The following is a 19,939-nucleotide window of genomic DNA, read 5'->3' as shown; positions in this document are numbered from 1 at the left end:
TGGTATAATGTTCATAATGTGACCAAACTTCAATTTTAACGAATATCTGAAGGTCATTGCCTTTAAAAATTGTTAGATATATTTTTGGACGCTGATTATTTTATGAAAGTTGAAAGAATATTGTTTTGTTATCAAATGGATGTTATTAGCATTTAAAATGCATAATATGTTAATATAATGATAGAATTTATATAAACTGGAAAATATTGTCATAAAATGATGGGCTGCATGTTGTAAATTGCTTAGATTTTATCGGAAATATAAAACGATCTTTTAAAGACAGATTTAGATTTTGTTTGCTGTCATTCCAAATTATTTCATTGTCTTTAAGATTTTAGAGGTATTATTGTCATTTTCCATAAAAATATGTTATTGTGGTGGCTTCACAATATCAGTTTGGCTTGTGCAGGCCATGTGTAACATATTTCGTTGTGTCATCGTAAGCAGCCCGCGCGTGCAAATGTGCTGTAATGACATTTTCGAAGTTTTGTAGTATTGTCTTGGCAGGCACGCCTATGTGACAAAATGAAAGCATTGAACGAATTGGACAAAACATTTTATTTCTCACGGGTGTGCACAGTATTAACAAAGATTTTTGTGTTGTCATGCATACCAAGACAAAGCAAAATGTTCCGTTATGTTGCACTGGCCTGCACATGGCATTTGTTGCATATTTTATTGTGTTGCCATGTGCATGCCAATGTGCAATAACATGTTTTGTCCTGTTTTGCACAATGCTTTGTTATGGCACATACTAATACGATGCAATAAAACTACAGAACTCTCACCTTATAGATACAATAGAAAGCAGGTCTGGTTTCCTAGCAGCTATGGAAATGCTGGGTACCACAGCGGAACAGTGTACTATTTTATTATTCCCCCGCCACGAGTGGTGTGTGTGTGTGTGTGTGCGTGGGGGTGGGGGGTATAGGAATGGTCTCCGTCCGTCCGTCGTTCCGTCCGTCCGTCCGAAAAACTTTTGTGTCCGCTCCATATCTCCCAAACCCATTGAAGGATTTCAAATGATCACCTCATCAAGACGATGTGCAGAACTCGAGTCAGCCATGTCGGCTCAAGATCAAGGTCACAACACGAGATCAAAGCTTTTTAGCTCACCTGAGCACGAAGTGCTCAAAGGTGAGCCTTTGTGATCGCCCTGTGTCCGTCGTCCGTCGTCGTCCGTCCGTCTGTCAGTCGTCCATTGTCAGTCGTCCTTCGTCAACAATTTGACTTTTAACACTCTAGAGGTCACATTTTTTGCCCAACCTTAATGAAACTTTGTCAAAATGTAACTCTCCATAAAATCTTGGACGAGTTTGATATTTGGTTATCTGAGTCAAAAACTAGGTCACCAGGTCAAATCAAAAGGAAATCTTGTTAACACTCTAGAGATCACAGTTTTGACCCAATCTTAATGAAACTTGATCAGAATGTTACTCTTAATAAAATCTTGGACGATTTTGATATTGGGTCATCTGGGGTCAAAAACTAGGTCACCAGGTCAAATCAAAGGAAAATCTTTTTAACACTAGAGGTTACATTTTTGGCCCAATTTTAATGAAACTTGGTCAGAGTGTTACCCTCAATAAAATCTTGGAGGAATTTGATATTGGGTCATCTGGGGTTAAAAACTAGGTCATCAGGTCAAATCAAAGAAAAAGCTTGTTAACATTCTAGAGGTCACAATTTTAGCCCAACCATAAGGAAGCTTGGTCAGAATGTTACCCTCAATAAAATCTTGAACTAGTTCGATATTGGGTTATCTGGGTTTAAAAAATAGGTCACCAGATCAAATCAAAGGAAATTCTTTTTTTACACTGTAGAGGCCACATTTTTTCTATATCTTCATGAATGTTGGTCAGAATGTTATTATTGATGGTCTTAAGGTCCAGATTGAATCTGAATTATGTAGAATCAAAAACTAGGTCACCAGATCAAATCAGAGAAAAAGCTTGTTAACATTCTAGAGGTCACAACTTTAGCCCAACCGTAATGAAATTTGGTCAGAATATTACCTTCAATAAAATCTCGAATCAGTTTGATACTGGGTTATCTGGGGTCAAAAACTAGGTCACCAGATCAAATCAAAGTAAAATCTTGTTTATACTGTAGAGGTCATATTTGTGACTATATCTTCTTAAATCTCGGTCAGAAAGTTAATATTGATGGTCTTAAAGTCCAGTTTGAATCTGGATTATGTAGGGTCAAAAACTAGGTAAACAGGTCAAATCAAAGGAAAAGCTAGTTAACACTGTAGAGGCCACATGTATGACCATATCTTAATGAAACTTGGTCAGAATGTTGATCTTGATGATTTATGGGATAAGGTGAGTATTTGCATCGGTGTGCCAAGGCGTAGTCCTAGTATATTCCTTCATTCGTGTTTTGCTCTCGTGTCCGTCTTGTATAAAAAAAAACACAAAACAAAAACAACAGCCAGAGCTGGATGCGTATATATCTGTCATAGACACATTGTGTATCCAAGGACTGGATTGCAAAGTGAGATATCAACCGACAAGAATATCTAATTAGTCGCCGGTAGAACTATACTTGATACGCTTTAGGATTCTGCAGGTGGTAGGAGAAGTTATTAAAATGTGACAATGAAAAAAAATGATATTGTAAATAAAAGAAAAATATGGCAGGTAATGAAAGGCTTACATAAAGGAATTAGGAGCTGAAAATTGCATAAGATTTTTATCATTTTAAAAAATAGCTTTTTTAGGAAAATAGAAAAAATGTATAAAGAACTAATCCCTATCATATTCAGCCGTAAATAAAGCGAGCACTGATTGGCTGAGTCTTTACCTGTGTCTACGTCACGCTGCGTATATTTAGAATATACTCGTACTACTGCAGACGAAAAAAAGATCTACATGAGCGCATGTAAGGCAATGGAAGTAACACAGTTTTAGGACAAATTCTGTGACTGTTTCTTGTCTGTAACACAGTTTATAAATGAATGTCATTAAAGTTCATTGTTTTTTTACTTTACAAACTATGGGCCTTTCATTAGAAGATATATAATATAATTTGTCGAAATGTTTTGGTTACGAGAAATCTTTTGCATTTATTGTTTGAAAATGTGAAAAATATATGCCGTCGTAGATATCCGTTCTTATATGTGAGGATGCTGGTGCATGGGTTTTGTAAACAAAGGAAAAAGATTAATTTTGGGTAACTTTCATCAAGGATACGACGTTTTTCAGTCTTTCAACGACATGCAATGCACCGCCATAGCAGTTATAGCTTTATTAGCCTTTTTTTCAATCCAATCTTCAAAATATTAGGCGACAGTTTTCCGGCGATTTGATGCTCTGCATCAATATTTTACTTGTTGTTAAATAATCCAAATATAAAAGTTCGGGCCCTGTCTGAGGCGATTCTTGTTACAGAATAGTTGGTGAGCCGCCAGCCTATCTGTGTGGTGCTTGGCTTTAAAAAAATAGGAATCGAGAAATAATGCTCTTCAATGCATGTAAGCAAACTGCTATAATAAAACACTTTACTATACTTTACTTTTACTTTTCATACTCGTTTTACCTTTTACTGTTTTTACCAGTATGACTGAGTATGCATAAGAGGAACTGAATTGTTTTTCCAATAATATCTAGAGAGAGAGCCGGTCCCGATAAGCCTAAGTTGGCTGCTTTTGGTAAAAGAAAATCAGCTGCTTATTTGATGACTCCGAGCAAGGTTTTTCTGTGCAAAGTCAACATAAAATACAGCTGGACATGAACATATTCTTCAAACTGTCGTTTGTCATCTTGCTGCAGTAGGTTTTAAGACATAGTTCATAAGGAAAAAATTTCGAAATTCCTTATATTTCATTGGATAATTGTTTCTTTTGCATTAAGGTATTAGGCATGTAATAGAGTACCTCTTTTTTGAAGAGTATTCAGTTTCTACCATAAACATACTTTAACTGCAATTTTCAGGGGTGCGTAGGTTCAAGCTCTACAGGGACCAACATTTTTTTTCTTATTTTCATTTTTCCTAGTAAGTTTTTACTTCTTTCAAGACTTATTATTGATTTACTGTACAAGAATGGAAAAAAATCATTTTATCAGCGATTACTTTCTGTTCAAAGTGAATTTATCTCTAAAACAGATAGTGGCCATCACTTTAATGTGTCTCTACTTGAGCTTGAGAAAATATCATGAACAATACATCGGCACGGTAAAAGTTTTTTTAAATATTGCAACACAGTGCGAAACACGATCAACTTTAAGAATATACCAAGCAAATGCCATTTTTTAAACATTACTATTAGTAGCCAAATACCTTAACACTGGTGTTTCTACTTGAAATACCTACCGGTTGCTAAGGTAACATAAAGAAGCATATATTTCCATTTAAAATGTACTAAATCCGAGTAATGATATGTCCGAAATCTGATTCAACAAATGTCGCTTTATGACTGTTGTGGTTCTTTTGAAGATAGTAAAATCCAAAGCTTAACACATACGACAATAGGAGCCGCCATAAAAAAAAGCTGAAAAGTTACCACTAGACCTAAACTGTGTTCGTTTGACTCTAAACCCTACAATATATTTCCACCACAGATTTCGGAATGGGGCCTAGCCTTTAACAGTTAGGAAAATTGCGTCGTAAAACGCCTAAAATAGGTACAGTGCAACCTCTGTAGAGCAACACCCTTTGGGAGATAAAATTATAGACTGTTATGCAGCGGTTGTTGTTCTGGAGAAGTAATTTGACAGTATATTTCAGCTTAGGGAAATTTTGATAATGTTGTTATAAAGAGGTTTTTGCTTAAGAGATGGCCGCTCTAGAGAGGTTGTAATGTATTGTTAAAATCACATTTAAGGACATAATGTTCATACAATTTATCATTATGCATTTAGCTTGCAAATTGTCTTGTACTTCAAATGTTTAAGGTTTCATAAGTACAATCTTGTTCGGAAAAGTTGAAAAAAAGTAAAAAAAGAAAAATAATAATAATAATAACTTTGAGAATTTTAGCTTTGAAATTGGGGAAAAATTCAAATTGGCAAGAAAATAAAAACACTGACATATTTAATAAATAAATATCTTAAACAAAACAAATCTCATGAATGTTAATGGCGCTCAAAAATGACAACTGAAAATAGATAATGTCTAATGTTTGGTTTCGCAAAAGGCAAAGAGACAATGAAAAAATTGATGTAAACATGCATGTAAATGATATAGTATGGTCTTAAATGCTTTAACAATGGAACAGGTATATAAATTCGAATATAACTGAAAACTGATTTAAAGAAAATCGTACATAATGCAGTCTAATTGTAAATAATGCACAGTCTGATTGTAAATAATGCACAATAATGCACAATAATACACAGTCTGATTGTAAATAATGCACAGTCTGATTGTAAATAATGCACAATAATGCACAATAATACACAGTCTGATTGTAAATAATGCACAATAATACACAGTCTGATTGTAAATAATGCACAATAATACACAGTCTGATTGTAAATAATGCACAATAATACACACTCTGATTGTAAATAATGCATAGTAATATGAATTAAATATGACAAAACACACAGTGTTCGCAAAATATGAAAACACTTAATCGCGGATAGGCATCTGGCTAGACCCGCCTGTCTTTCACAAACCAGCTGAATGTCTTAATCACCAACAGAAATAAAGCACAGCGTCTTATTTTTGCAGTAAAATAGTTTACCTCAACAACGCGGACACTCGTAACTTTAAGGTTTTTATAGAACGTTTTTAAACTTGCCTATCTTAATACCACTATGCGTCTTAGAGGTGGTATCATCTTTCAATCGGCGCATCTCAATAGCTTTTCTTGAATTACTGCTGGGAAAACTCTTCGTCCAAAGATGACTCACGTGATGTGGTTTGTGAATAAAACAATTCGTATTTACATTATTTTTTTTTAATTTTTGAAACTACAGTATGAAAAAAAATAATCGATCACTGATTGTAAATGTGAATTGAAATATCCGGCTCTCGGGTAACTTGGTAAGGCGTCGTTACTGCCTAAATAGTTTACTTTCCAGCTATCAATTAGCACCTTCCACTAGTGAACAATTGTATTGTAATTTCAGCAGATATCGTAGAATATTCAATTTATGCCCAATTCGGCTGTGCAGTTATAGAATTAAAATTTAATCGGGGCACCAAACTCGTCAAAGTGACCGGAACGACGGTTGCCATTTGTCTGGATGCCACCACGGTCCACATTGCTCTGCAAGAAAATATCAGGTACCAATGAGGATATACACACTTCCTATTAACGTATCGGCTATACATCAAATGTAAGACACTAACAATTTTAATGACTTATAAAAAGTGAGGTTGTATAAGGAATAATGGATGACGCGAATATTAGGCGTAAAAAATGTTTGTTCCCGTTATCCCGACCTACGCTAAACTTTTGGCCCGACCCTAAATGTTTTTATGGCCTTGGAGAATATTATTTTTTCAACCTTTTAACAAAAAGATGCAAAACTGCACTTTTTATGCTTTAAACGTGGCCAGTGAAATCAACTTACTGACGCTCTAAAGGCATAATTACCCGCCTTATTTGTATTCATTTTTTGACACAAAAATAATTTCCGAAAAGTCTCGGTTAATAAAACAAATTCCACATTTTTTTTTCTGACCTACCTACCCTAATTTTTTTAGCATGTTACCGGGAACAAAGAATTATTTTAGGCCTAATTATCTTAACGAACACTGGAGTCACTGACCAGAAAATTGAATATAGATTTTTACTTTGCGACAGAAGCACTTCACAATGATAAAAATATTTCAAATCGTGCAAGAATCTTTTCATCAAATGAAAACATTGTAAACTTACCATCCGATTATAATCTGGCAATGGTGAAGGTGGTCTCTCGATTTCGTGTCGGAGAGACATTCGGTTCCCTTCAAAATTTAAATCTGTATCTACATTCCTGTCCTGGTCATAACTGGAATACCGCCTCTTTTCTTGGAATGAATATCGCCTCTGATCGCCACGGTAAATATATGCATCTGCATGCATAATGTTTGGCAGGGAACCCTTGAAATGTGGTGTATCAAAATCTCTGAAATTACCAGCGTTTCTACCATGACTTAAAATTCGTGGAAAAGTCCTGCAAAATAGTTTAATAAATAGCGGCATTTGCAGTCTATTTAGTCCCCTAAATATGACACCATGTTTTCACTGGCAAAGTCATTTTTCAAATGCAAATTATTGCAATATCTAATTTCATAATAACCGTTTACTCCGATTTTCCAATCTGTAATATTATTTAATTACTCGATACCTTCACAAGACTTCTTGAATCGTAGGAAAGGTTTGTAACCAGGTTTACAGACACATTCAAAACCACCAAACGTGTTGTTGCAAAATGTACTTTTTGTATCGCAGTCTGTTCGATTTGGTATCATGCACAATCCATTTTCTTCAACTGAAATGAAACAACTAAATTACAGAATTATAATTCTTGCATGCTTTTGTTGACTTTTTTATGGTTATGTAAAAGTTCACTCATAGTTTTGAACAACAGTCGTACAAGAGACCTTTAGATAAATAGTTACTGAATTTAGGAACGTGAACAATGAGTCCAAGCCTTGAAAAAAGTCTTGCAGCACTTACTGGTTGAATGCTATTGAATAATTCAGACTGACTCTAGTCGACAAATAAATGCATTTGTTAACTTGACCGATCGAAAGCATGTTAGAACGAACGATAACAATACATGAGAAGTGATAATGAGAACGATGATACTAATATCATTAAATAATTGTATAAAGATAAAACAAAAAGAGACCAGATAGAAATATTTGAAAAGCTCGTGTATTCAAACCTTTATTTTTATATCAAAGCTATTTATACCAAAGCTAACACTAATGCTTGAGCATTCTAAGTGTTGACATAAGAGTGACGTAAATCGAATTCAATCACGTAAATTGAACGCTTAACCTTGTGTGTACTTTTTTGTGAATTACTTACCATCATATACTTGAAGATCTGCTCCTGATACTTGTACCTTTTCATTGCCAATTTCAATTGTTAATGATTTGTTGGATTTCATATATAACGAAAAAGTTGTTTGCAAAGCTGTTGTTAGCTTTTCAGCATCTGTTGTCTCCTTTTCATTTTTCCGAATGTGGACAATGTACTCTGCTTGTACTTTATTAGATTTACTAGCTTCTCTTTTACGACGATTACCACTGTAAAAGGTTATTTTTCATAAACATATATGCAATATCATCTTCAGAAAACATATGTTTCCCTCTGAACTGTGTAAGGTAACCCGTGTCTAAAACATGCAGCTGAAAATACTGTGCATGTACATATAGATTGCCTTTGAAATATTTGACTCTGAATTACCTAACCAATAGCTACAAACACTTAACAGGTCTTCTATGCCAAAATATCTATAAAAATTAATCTTTGTAAAGTAACAGCAGACTCGGTTCAACTGTGTCTGTTCAAGAGAGGTAATGAAACGCATAACACCAGTCACGCACCTATCCAGCACCGGTTTAAGCAGATCTCTATTATACAAGTAATGCTTAATACACTCCACGATTCCAAAGGACCAGAAAATATAATGCCATAGAACTCAAGTATGGGGAGACATTTTACAGCCGCCAGATGACACTTTACCCATATTTTCTTAAAGACTGCAACACTGCTTTTGAGTATCACGAAGAATTTCAATTAAAATATCTAAACCATCTTATATTTCGACACATTTTATGATTACGTCGATTTTCTCAAATAAGAACAAACGTTTTAAACTTCAAAATACAAACATTAAATCATGAAACGAATTAGAAAACATTTTTGTTACTGCAAGAAAGTAAAATTGAACATTTTAAGGCATATTTTCCACAAAAATATACACATTTGTTTCCAGTAAATAAATTTCGCTAATGTTCAGTCGGTTACTCGAACATACTTTCGGTTACTTTTGTGAAAATTCTCATTAAAATTTACCCATAGTTTGATGTAGAAAGTATATATTGTATACTTGCATAAAAAACACTTTTTTCACTGGATCCGCCAATGTATTAATGGGAAAAATCCCGTATGCAAACAAGGCAATTCACGTGCATTTAATATAAAATATTTTAATTGTTTGGGAGGGGTGCAAGTTCATAGTGGTCATTAATCATTAATCAAAATATGAATATTTCTACATTTTTTTAAAACATTTGACAGACACATATTCCAAGCGTTGAAAATTTCAATTCCTGACTGAGCACTGTCAGAAAGACTTTTATCTCTACATTTTCACTGTTCAAAGAATAATAGTAAACAAAAACCTTTTGCATATAGGTAAACAAAAATCAAAAGCCTTAATTAAGGGATAAACCAAGAATGCACAGTATGTTATCATGTACGTTCCAAAGTGACGTCAGTAAGTACTATCTTCCGTTTGATAAAAATGGGGACAGGCAGAGTTACGAAAATTACTAGTAGATATTATAGAATATGGTAAAAAAGTCATATAACATAATATCATAAAATTGAATTTGGAAAGGAACTGATTTTAAAAGTAGTCTGTCAATAAGAACAGGCCCAATTTTATCATTATAACGAAAAAAGCAGGCCAGTGTTATCGGAAAGTCTCAGTAGTTGTTGAATGATGAAATAGTGAAATGTGAATGAGATCTTAATAGTATTAAGCACTTATAGATAGTCAATCAAGCTGGAAGCTTATTTCCGATGACGTCTTCAATTGTTTAACGTGCACAAAGTAACTTCAGCCTACATTCAACAGTTTCTATTGCGAATCTTTGTGCTTATAGCGTCTTTCTCGTTTTAAGTCGCAACTTGAACCTACTATTTAATTGAGAAACCCGGACGTTGTGTCCCAAAATATTACACAAGAACCTTTTAATTGTTGATATTTGACAGTAGTTTTAACTTTCGGGAACGTTATAAGAAACTCTGTAGTTTAGAAGGAAACTACTTGATGTGCCTTTTAAACAAAAATTACTTAAACTGACCTGTCTCAGTTAAAAGATAACTTATCACATGTATTAAGTAATAAACATAATTATCTAGAACAACTTTTACTAATGTAGTGCTTAAGACCCTATATTTCAATAACATGAATGCAACAAATTTTAACCTACCCCAAAACTAATATGATTCTGATTACTTCGACACTCTTAAAACCTGGAATCCCTTTAACTCCGTTCGATCCTTTAAATGCTTCTTCAAGCTAAAATATAAACAAGAAAATTATGAAAAAAAGATATTTGCTGTAGGTTGTACTTTTATTGATCAATCTAATAAGTTTGAGGTTTGGATAAACAATTAGTTTTCTTTCGAGGGGATCTGCATTAGCGCATTTTGACAGCAAAACTGTCTTTGTATCTTTGAAAACCTAAAAGAACATTCGCAGATGTATATGAAGATTTTAATATAAATGTTAATAATGTATCTTGCAAAAGTTTACTTAAAATTGATATTTTACCTTTTTTCTGAAAGATTTTCTATTTTCAGCTGTGTTAATTGTCTCGTTAGTTCCTTTAATTTTTTGCGCAAACGTTAAAGTAATTGAACCAGGAAATGACGGATCAGCTGAAGCAAACAAAGTAGAGACATAAATATAAGTTGGAAAATTCCAGTGTATGATGAATAAAATAACAGTAATGAATTTTAATGTGAGTGTTATATTTAGCAACAAAATGTGTTTCGAAGAACGGTAACTTTAATATTTCGTATTGCTTTAGGTTATAAAAGACATGTGAATTAAACAGAATGCTTTAAAAAGGTCACAGGTCTAACATTTATTATAGCTAAATCTTCATGTCCGATGAGTTCATAGTTTATAAGGCAGGACGTTTAAATGGTACAAGAAGCTATGATTCTAAAATAAGTCAACAATGAAAAACAAACAGTACGGTTTCGGAGGTAAATGAAAGATAAAATAAAATTACTTTTTATTATTATGACGATATTTCAATATCCGTACAAAGGTAACAAAAATAATCAGAACTTTTCATGATAGCACCTTTACCAAATTGATGTCAAAATGGCTAACAATCCAACTCTTCTTTTTAAAAAATAATACAAACTGATAGAATGCTGCAAACCATAATTGTTCATTAAAACCAAGCCTTTAATGTATAAAGATATTTTTGTGGAAAATCAGTGACACATTATATGAAATACTATTAGACCAAGACCACTGTCGGTTACAAGTTAGTTACACTGGATTTGCGTATAACCTTTGCTGAAAATTTCAGCTTGAAATCGGCTAATCACTAGAACAAACGCATGTACTGTACATGGTCTGACCTGATCTGTCTTGTGTTCATGGTCTGACCTTATCTGTCTTGTGTTAGTAACATAAAAGTATGACATCGATCATTCTTGTCATATTTAGGAAAGCCTTTTACACTATTGCCACTAAAGAACACCTATATTTGTAAATGAATGTACCAGCCTGATGTAGATTTATAACACAATACGCATGCACTATTTATAAAACAAGAGCTGTGTGCAAGAGTTCTGCACCTTGTGTCATATGATGTGGGTGATGATGTGTAACAACTACTTTATGTTTGAATCAAACCAATTTAGTAATAACCGAGACAGAGTGAAAGTGTACGAAAACTTGAACCTAAAATTCTAAGTAAAAAGGGGAGATAATTTGTACTAGAGTTATGGCCCTTGTGTTATATGATGTGAATGGTGATGCCAAACAACTATTATAAGTTTGAATCAAATCCTCTCTGTAATAACAGAGATATAATGAAAATGCATCAAAATTAACCTTAAATTCTAAGTAAAAGGGGACATTATTCATGAACAATTGGTAATAGAGTTATGGACCTTGTGTCATATGATGTGGGTGATAAGGTGGAACAACTATTTTAAGTTTTAATCAAATCGATTTAGTAATAACAGAGACAGAGTGAAAGTGTACAAAAACGTTAACCTGAAATTCTAAATAAAAATGGGAAATTGGTTCAAGAGTTATGGACATTGTGTCATATGATGTGGGGGATGATGAAATTAAATCAAATCCATTTAGTAGTGAAAGTGCATCAAAACTTTAACCTGAAATTCTAAGTCAAAAGGGCTGCGCGCACACCATCAAGAAGATAATAAAACCTTCAGTCTTCTTGACAATGAAAGTAATGAGTACAACTAATTACGGGGCTTGTAGTTCGAGGCCTCTGTTTTAATTGACATGGCAACGATATGAATAAATATTATATAGTTTAAAGTCGTTCTTGTCCTCCACATCTGATTCACGTGAAGAAGTTGTCAGATACCTATGGATGTAAATACAAGTATAGAATCCAGGAAAGTGACAGTTTTACACAAATGAAAGGCTGTCAGGTCGACAAAAGTTTGTAAAGTGCAAAATATCTTATGATATTTAAAGGCATAAAATGTCAACTGTTAGTTTGATATGAATGAATGACATTCAGCAAAATAAGAACATTTTTCAGAAAACAAGAAATGTACTTTGACCAGTTTCTGGCCAATTACCACTACCTAAAAACTGCCTTTAAATATGTTTAACCTGTTAATCTTATTTCAGACACGTTTGGAATGTATCACGATCATTAAACTGGGCTATTTTCTAAATTTATGTTCCATGTTAATTGTACAGAAAATCGTCACAATTTAAAATAGCAGATAAATGATTAACCTGGAGGAAATTTGTGTTGTTTGTACATTTTGCAATTATATTATTGTCATTATTTTTTCTTTGTAAAATAAAATGTCCTGTTTCATGAAGCATTCTCATCCTAGACGTACGAGTTTGCCCGTATTAACTTTCAGATAAATATCAATGCCTGTTCAGAATTTAATGTTAAAACTTTACAGTAAAGTCATGTTTAGATCAATTATCAAGATATGTAAAACTGGTCGGAAATTTCTCACTTGAACGTACTTTTTTGAAGCAAATGATACTATATTTACGGAGTCAGTCACGCGTTCACTTTAATGACAGGCACGGATTTCTCATGTTTCTAATGCATTGTTTCGGTCGCTTAAGCATAAATTCAAATTAATTTCTGACAAGTGCGTAAGTGCGTCGACAATTTGACTTAGTTTTTAGAGCATTGGACTATCATTGAGCGACTCGGGTTCGATTCCCGCTAGAGGCACTTGAGATTTTTCGTCAGTTTCGTTTAAACAGTAGAGGTAGGACAGGTCTGGAAATTGTTATAGACTTCTTATTATATATAATAAGTGGTCTATAAGGTGTTTATAGACCTCATCGGAACAAAGAAGCCGGTAGTGTAACTTCTATTATTTTGCAAAATACTTGAGCAAATTCGGAATGTTTTGGTTGAAACATAAGATGTGAAATAATGTGTTTATGAACAGGAAGCTTCTTAATAACAAACATTTTCATATTCTGTCGATAGAATATAACTATATACCTGCACAACCCTAAAATAGTTAGAAAATAAAACGCTAAAGATCCTTTCGAAGCACGGAATACAACAAAGCAATGTAATATAACTCGTTTTTCATGTTCATGAGCGGTAATTAAAGGTGCAACACCCCTCACGACTCCTTAAACTTTCCAATTACACATAATATAATAAATGGAATCAACGATATTAAAGAAGTAAAACACACATCACTGAATCCGCATATTTTTACAGTCACAACAAATAATTTGGTAGACATGCATTTTCAATCCTCTGAACTGTCTGAAAATCAAATCTTCTTTCAATTTTTAGTGAAAATGGTAACCTGATTACTGGTGGTTCGGCTGCTGGATATCTTCTCCTTCAGACAAAGGAAGAAGCCACTGAAAATGCTCATCAAGACTGCTGTGGAAACGATTCAACTACATACGAAACGTCATGCCAATCATTCTATGAAATCAATCCACCTGACAATTGCAGTGCATATCTTCCACCGTCAGCAGGTTAGAATTATATTCTTTTTTTAAAGACACTGACCTCAAGGTTTGGCCAAAATGATCTTTCTTTCAAGTTTGGTCATATTATGAATATTAGAATTTGTGCTTTTGTTTCTTAAATATTTTAAAACTTCCATATCAAGAAAAATATATGACCGTGTCAGAAATCGAACAACGTACCACCGAGGCAATAGAGACATTTTCCCGTCGTCGTAACCAATAGCGTTTTAGCGGAATTGGTAAATTATGACTTAAAATATAGATATATTTAATCGAGAAAGCTTACCCAGAGTAAAGCGTTACAAACACTTTTCGATTTTCATCATAAAATGTAGTAAAAACAGCAAATACTCTCTTGTGTTTTTGCAGCATTTAGTTGGTCGCTAATTAAGCTTTAAAGTCTTCATTACAAATATGGAATTTATTTCCAGATATCTAAAAAAAAATGATGTCGAACGATCTGGAAGCAAGTCCATTTAATTTATTTCTTAATCACAAATGAATCTGTTCGGCTGTAAGAATTAATGCTAATTAGTGTGTAAGTACTTATCTATTTCTAGTTATATACCAGTGTCCGGTGGGAATTAAAATTACATATTCAATTTTTTACTTATCCTTCTTCCTGTGGTTCTTAGATAGTCGTGGCTGTAAAGTCAGTGTAAAATATGAAACTGACTTTTCCACTAAAGGCAACTAATACATTTGTATACGACGGGACGCTAAGCTAAATCCTTATAATGGCACCTAGGTAAAAAATCTTGATGATCTCAGAGTCATATAGTTAGATAAAAAAACATTAGATTGGTTTAAATGTTAAATAATCTGAAATAATAACATAAGTACCACTGTAAGGACTTTAATTAATATTTGGCGAATTGTGGATAAAACAGCCAACAGATCTTTACATTATTTGACCACATGATTTAAAAAAAGATGTACATTTACAGGTTTGGCAAGCTGCATTAAATCTACAATGTAGAACTTTTCCTTTCCATGAAATTTCATCAAAATGTAAATTTCTATTGAAAGCCTTTATTTACATCGACTGGGGTCCATTATTTTCAAATCGATATAATTACAAAAAAAAAATGTTTTTTATCCGGCTAAATTTCCTTCGGATACAAAGAGGAATAAAAATGTTTTATTAAATCAACATCGTAGAACAATATTATATCTCAGCATGACGAAAGTCACCACTGTTTTTGCGATAACATCTTTGTCGGCGTCTCTATCCGTGTCATATGTAGACACCTTGTTAACCATTCTAAGCAAGCCCATATCTCGTTTATTATTTATAACAACTAAATATAATTTAAGTCTTGCTTTTCCTGTAATAGTATTAAATTCCATAACTTTTCCTTTAGATAAATCATGTCTCTTTTTTTGTATTTGTCCATTTATCAACCATATTTCGTTTGCGATTGTAATCAAGGTGGTATCTTAGTTAACTAAACAATCACACACTAAAAATCACACACTTGTTTGCCATAGTAATACCAGCTGAATGACATTATTCTGGGAATGTCGTTTTTGAACGAATTCAGCTAGCATTGCAAGTGTTACCTTTATGACCAAAATGAAAAATAAGTGTTTCTTTCTGCAGTTATTTACAGTAGTTCAATGGTAATGAAATATAGTGTAGTTATATTCCCAAGGTAATCTTGCGATATTATGAAATTTAGAAATGTACATGCAATAATAAATTATAAGAAATATGACAACACATATACAATATGGTGCCCGAATGCTTAGGAAACCATACAGCATGTACATTCTTTGCATTGATCATAAACGATGTTTTGATTAAAACTTTTAACATTCCGTTTAAAATATTTCCTTTTCAAACTTAAGCCTTATGTTTATTCACCAAGCAGCGACGAAGAGATCGACGATGTATTGATTAAATGTTAAAATAACGCGGAACAATTTGAACAGCATTTGACATCACTATTCACTCCCAGCTTTAATGCTTGGTCATCTTAGAATACGGAGATAAACACATCCTTGTGAAAAAAACACTTTATCACAGTATCAGGAAGGTAAAATATAAAAAAATGAAGATATTGCAGAGAAAAGTATCTAAAAATAAAATAATCAACATTACGTTTCCCTCTTGAGATAAATGCATTTGATGCTTTGGAGGTAAATTTTAGCTAGTGTTTTGCTAGTTGATAGAGTACTTGTAAGGCGTTATGTAAATGTCGATTTGATCCTGCGACACCGGCAACGGCCGAAGTAATATAAATAATAATTGAAACAACATATACTATATTTGTGTTGTTCTGAGTCCTTACCCTTTCGTGATTGTAACTAGGCTTTATATACAAACACCTGAATTATCAATGTGCAAGGAAGTTTATGAAAATCCCCGAGGTTTTAAGGCAATGTGTTGGTAACGTAGTTGGTAGGGAAACCCTTGCCACAGTATCCATGTGGCCGCAGGTTCCGTCCACTACATGTAGCTCCTGTCATTTATTATTTTTTCTTAAAACTTCGAAACAAAAGACTGTTTATTTTAAGATATGGACTAGTTTACTTGAAAGGAATTTACAGAAAAGAAGTACATCTAATTTCTGAAATAATTATGCATTTTCTTATCAAAGTAATAATGAACAGACATGTAAAAGCGTACTCTTTTAGTCGTAATATTTACTCTTGAATGTAAGTTCGTCTACTTAAAAAGTTTTCTCATTAGATAATCAGTGCGAGCATATCAAGGTGAACTGACACTGAAATGGTCATATTTCATCTAAGCTAATATATTATTATCGATCCTTAACTTTGCCTACTTTTTTTATTATATATATATAAAAATCAAAGTTTCGAATATTGCTGTAACTCGAGGCCCTGTACATTGATATATGTTATTTTTCTTGTTCATATGATTCTGTATAATGACAAAATATTATTAACTTGATTTTCATTTAATCGAGTTCTGAAGTGTTGTTTTGGTTATTTGTGTTTAGCTATCTATTGTACAACAACTAACTTTGTATTTCCAACACAGGTTTGCTTGGCTTAGGTTTAAACTTTATAAAACTTTGAAAACAAGTTTGATGCCTGATTATTGAATGACTTGCCAGTCTTTTGAAAATCTAACCCCTAGTTCCATTGAACTTCGATCAAAATTTGGATTTACTTTTGACCGACAAACCATATGCAAGAATCGTAATTTATAGATGGTTTTCGTCGAATCCAAAGTGTTTTTTTTATCAGGTATAAATATAAGTTTCATTACAGGATAAGCTATTTTACTGTCCACAGTCATGCTTATTTTGACAAAAACTGTCAAAATTTCCCTTAAAAAATCTAGATATGTATCGCCTTTAACATTGTAAGTTTTCAATTTGAGATTTAAAAGTTGCGTCTGTCTTGATTTGCATTGAGCAGGAGGGTGTTTAGTACAGTTTTTCCTTAATAGATATTATACGTATTGATAAATAACATTCTATGTAATTAAAAAGGATGATATAATTTGTTTACTAATAGTTTTAGGAAAAATACCATTGTCGTAAAGGTCATTTTGAGATTTTGAGTCGTCCGTGGTATGTGAATTCAGTGTGATTTATAAAATGTCTTTGATATTATAACTGCTTAAAAAACTACTAACTGTAATTTATTCCACACAGTTAATCCACAAAAGCTAAAAAAAACTCTTCGAAAAAGCACGTATACGCATCAATAAAAGAAAAAATAGTCTTATAAAAATCAGACAGAATGCAGACATTTTAAGTTGTCTCGAATTATCACTGAATTTAAAGGAACATTTCAAAAATTCTCATTCAGTCTTAAAGTTAAGTCAGTCTCCACTCAGCTGTTCCTTAAAAGAGGTCAGCCCGCACTCATTATTTTGAGTGATAATTGTGTCATTTACTATTATAATTTATAATGTATAACGCAGAACGTTACTTATATTAGAAAATATCATAGGTTATTTGAACCTATTAACTGTTAAGACAAAAAAGTATGCACTTTAAAGCTGCAATAGCTAAAATGTTCGTTTATATCTTTTTATGTTACTTTGTCGTTTTTAGCCCAGCTCAGCATTGCTCAGGTGAGATTATCTGATTGCTCGATGTCCGGCGTCCGTCGTCTGTCGTCTGTCAACATTTAGCTTGTGTATGCGATAGAGGCTGTATTTTTCAACTGATCTTCATGAAATTTGGTCAGAGTGATAGCCTTGATGAAATCTAGGTCAAGTTTGAATATGGGTCATCTGGGGTTAAAAACTTGGTCACTAGGTCAAATGAAAGAAATTACTTATTTATACTCAAGATTTTTGCTCCAATTTTAATGATAATTGGTCAGATTATTTTTTCCATGAAATCCCTTGGTCAAACATGTTTACACTGTTATTGTGTGTTTCTCAGGTGAGCGACCTAGGGCCTTCTTGGCCCTCTTGTATCAATATTCAAAATAACTATTAAAGATTTTAATATAGTATTTTCGTGAACGTCTTTTAATGCTCATTTATACAAGACACATTGACTTTGAACGAAACAGAAATGTAAAAAAAAAACATTTCTACCTTGCGGTCACCTGGCAGGCCATAAAAATATTTGACACGAATAAATCGCATTGCACGCCTAGCCATCGGCGATATCAGGCTTATCTCCTCGACAATACAGCGATCGATCGGAATGCTTTCCAACAAGTAATGTTAAGGTCACTGTTTGTTCAATTATTCAACGTTCTTTGTTATCTCATGATGGTTGTGCTAGCGATTTGTTAAAATTATAAAAGCCTTCAGATATGATCCTAAACTTGTGATCAGCTTTAACAAAATCAGTACGCCGAACATTTCTTTCCACTACTTTTGAAACTATTAGCGTTGAATCAACAAAGAGGACAAATTATTTGTGTAAATGAGAAAAAAAAACTATTGTTTAAGGACGTATGCTAGAATTTGGTGCGAAAATTTTCCCAATAACAGAATTTCTTTAAACTTTGGATATTGAAGGACAATCATCTAAAAAACAAAAAAATGCAATAAAAATCATAGGTCACCGGTATCGAAAAAGAGTTATCTGCCCTTGAAAACGGCATTTCCCCCAAAAATGACGTTTTCAAGGGCAGATAACTCTTTTTCGAATCTGGTGACCTATGATTTTTATTGCATTTTTTTGTTTCTTAGATGATTGTCCTTCAATATCCAAAGTTTAAAGAAATTCTGTTATTGGGAAAATTTTCGCCCATCTCATATACAGGGAATTCTAGCGTACGCCTTTAAGTCGTTATTTGATTTTTTATACCATTTTAATAATTGTATTTCGTTAATTTTACGATAAAGAGAATATTTGTTTATGACAATTTACGTTCCCTAAGAGTATTAAATGCATGCAACTTTGTACTGTGTTGTACTAAGTCTAACCATCCTTCTTTGGGAAGGAATGATGGATGTGGGTTAAAAGTTTGTATGCAATATTTGGTTATTTTCTCTGAACTTTTTGAATTGCTTTCAATTATGAAATATTTGCTTAACCATACGCGTTTGCCGATAACAGGTATGTAAGTATATCTTATCTTTTGCCTTATTTGATTGAAAGGTTGTCTTTACATAAAACAGCAATTTCTGAGAGTTATAACGATCTGACTGTCGATTTTAAAGTGTTTACCAGTGCTTTGTTTTATCGTACTCCCAAAATGAAATTATGTGCCTACATTCCGACATGAAATTAACGTCCGTAATAAAGTTACTTGAAGATCTGAGCTAGGTACTAGCATGTGTTGTCAATGACATACTAGTTTTAGTTTCGCTATTCTGAAGAGTTGAATAGTTTATATAATTTATAAAGCATACTAAGAAACAATGTTGTTGTCTTTACATTTCAGCGTCTGAAAACGGATCGCATGTTTGTCGACGAATTACAGCTGACAAAGAAATAAAGAATTCCATTCTAAAACACCAGCATACAGCGATACCTTGTGCTTGTTTTGAACAGAAGATGGCGCTTGATTACAGTTTTCAGAAGATTGGCGATTGCTACAAGCAATGGTTTTCTGAAAATGGATTGAAACAAATGTGTTGTTATGAGTAAGGCTCTCGCTTTGACATA

General features: G+C 33.1%; 3 protein-coding genes across 3 annotated transcripts in view; 1 reads left to right on the top strand and 2 right to left on the bottom strand.

The window, feature by feature from the left end:
• Positions 1–5,112: 5,112 nt before the first annotated feature.
• Positions 5,113–7,156, bottom strand: LOC128550950 (uncharacterized). Its single transcript, XM_053531135.1, has 2 exons — positions 6,836–7,156; positions 5,113–6,220 (listed from the first exon to the last, which is right to left on the bottom strand). Exons 1-2 carry the CDS (start codon positions 7,139–7,141, stop codon positions 6,134–6,136), a joined length of 393 nt encoding a protein of 130 aa, XP_053387110.1. The 5' UTR covers positions 7,142–7,156; the 3' UTR covers positions 5,113–6,133.
• A 119-nt stretch (positions 7,157–7,275) lies between these two features.
• Positions 7,276–12,184, bottom strand: LOC128551298 (uncharacterized). The gene is made up of 5 exons (XM_053532106.1): positions 12,148–12,184; positions 10,458–10,564; positions 10,114–10,202; positions 7,976–8,196; positions 7,276–7,430 (listed from the first exon to the last, which is right to left on the bottom strand). Exons 1-5 carry the CDS (start codon positions 12,182–12,184, stop codon positions 7,276–7,278), a joined length of 609 nt encoding a protein of 202 aa, XP_053388081.1.
• Positions 12,185–12,319: 135 nt separating this feature from the next.
• Positions 12,320–19,939, top strand: part of LOC123542570 (uncharacterized) — an 85,407-nt gene continuing 77,787 nt past the window's right edge. The window contains exons 1-3 of the mRNA XM_053532105.1: positions 12,320–12,348; positions 13,699–13,889; positions 19,716–19,917. Of these exons, the coding sequence (XP_053388080.1) occupies positions 12,320–12,348; positions 13,699–13,889; positions 19,716–19,917 (422 nt within the window). The remainder of the gene's footprint in view (positions 12,349–13,698; positions 13,890–19,715; positions 19,918–19,939) is intronic.

The sequence above is a fragment of the Mercenaria mercenaria genome, chromosome 19, assembly GCF_021730395.1.
Source record: "Mercenaria mercenaria strain notata chromosome 19, MADL_Memer_1, whole genome shotgun sequence".
NCBI classification, from domain to species: Eukaryota; Metazoa; Mollusca; class Bivalvia; order Venerida; family Veneridae; genus Mercenaria; species Mercenaria mercenaria.
Note: the sequence above shows the minus strand (reverse complement) of the source record. Positions and strands in the feature narration are given on the sequence as shown.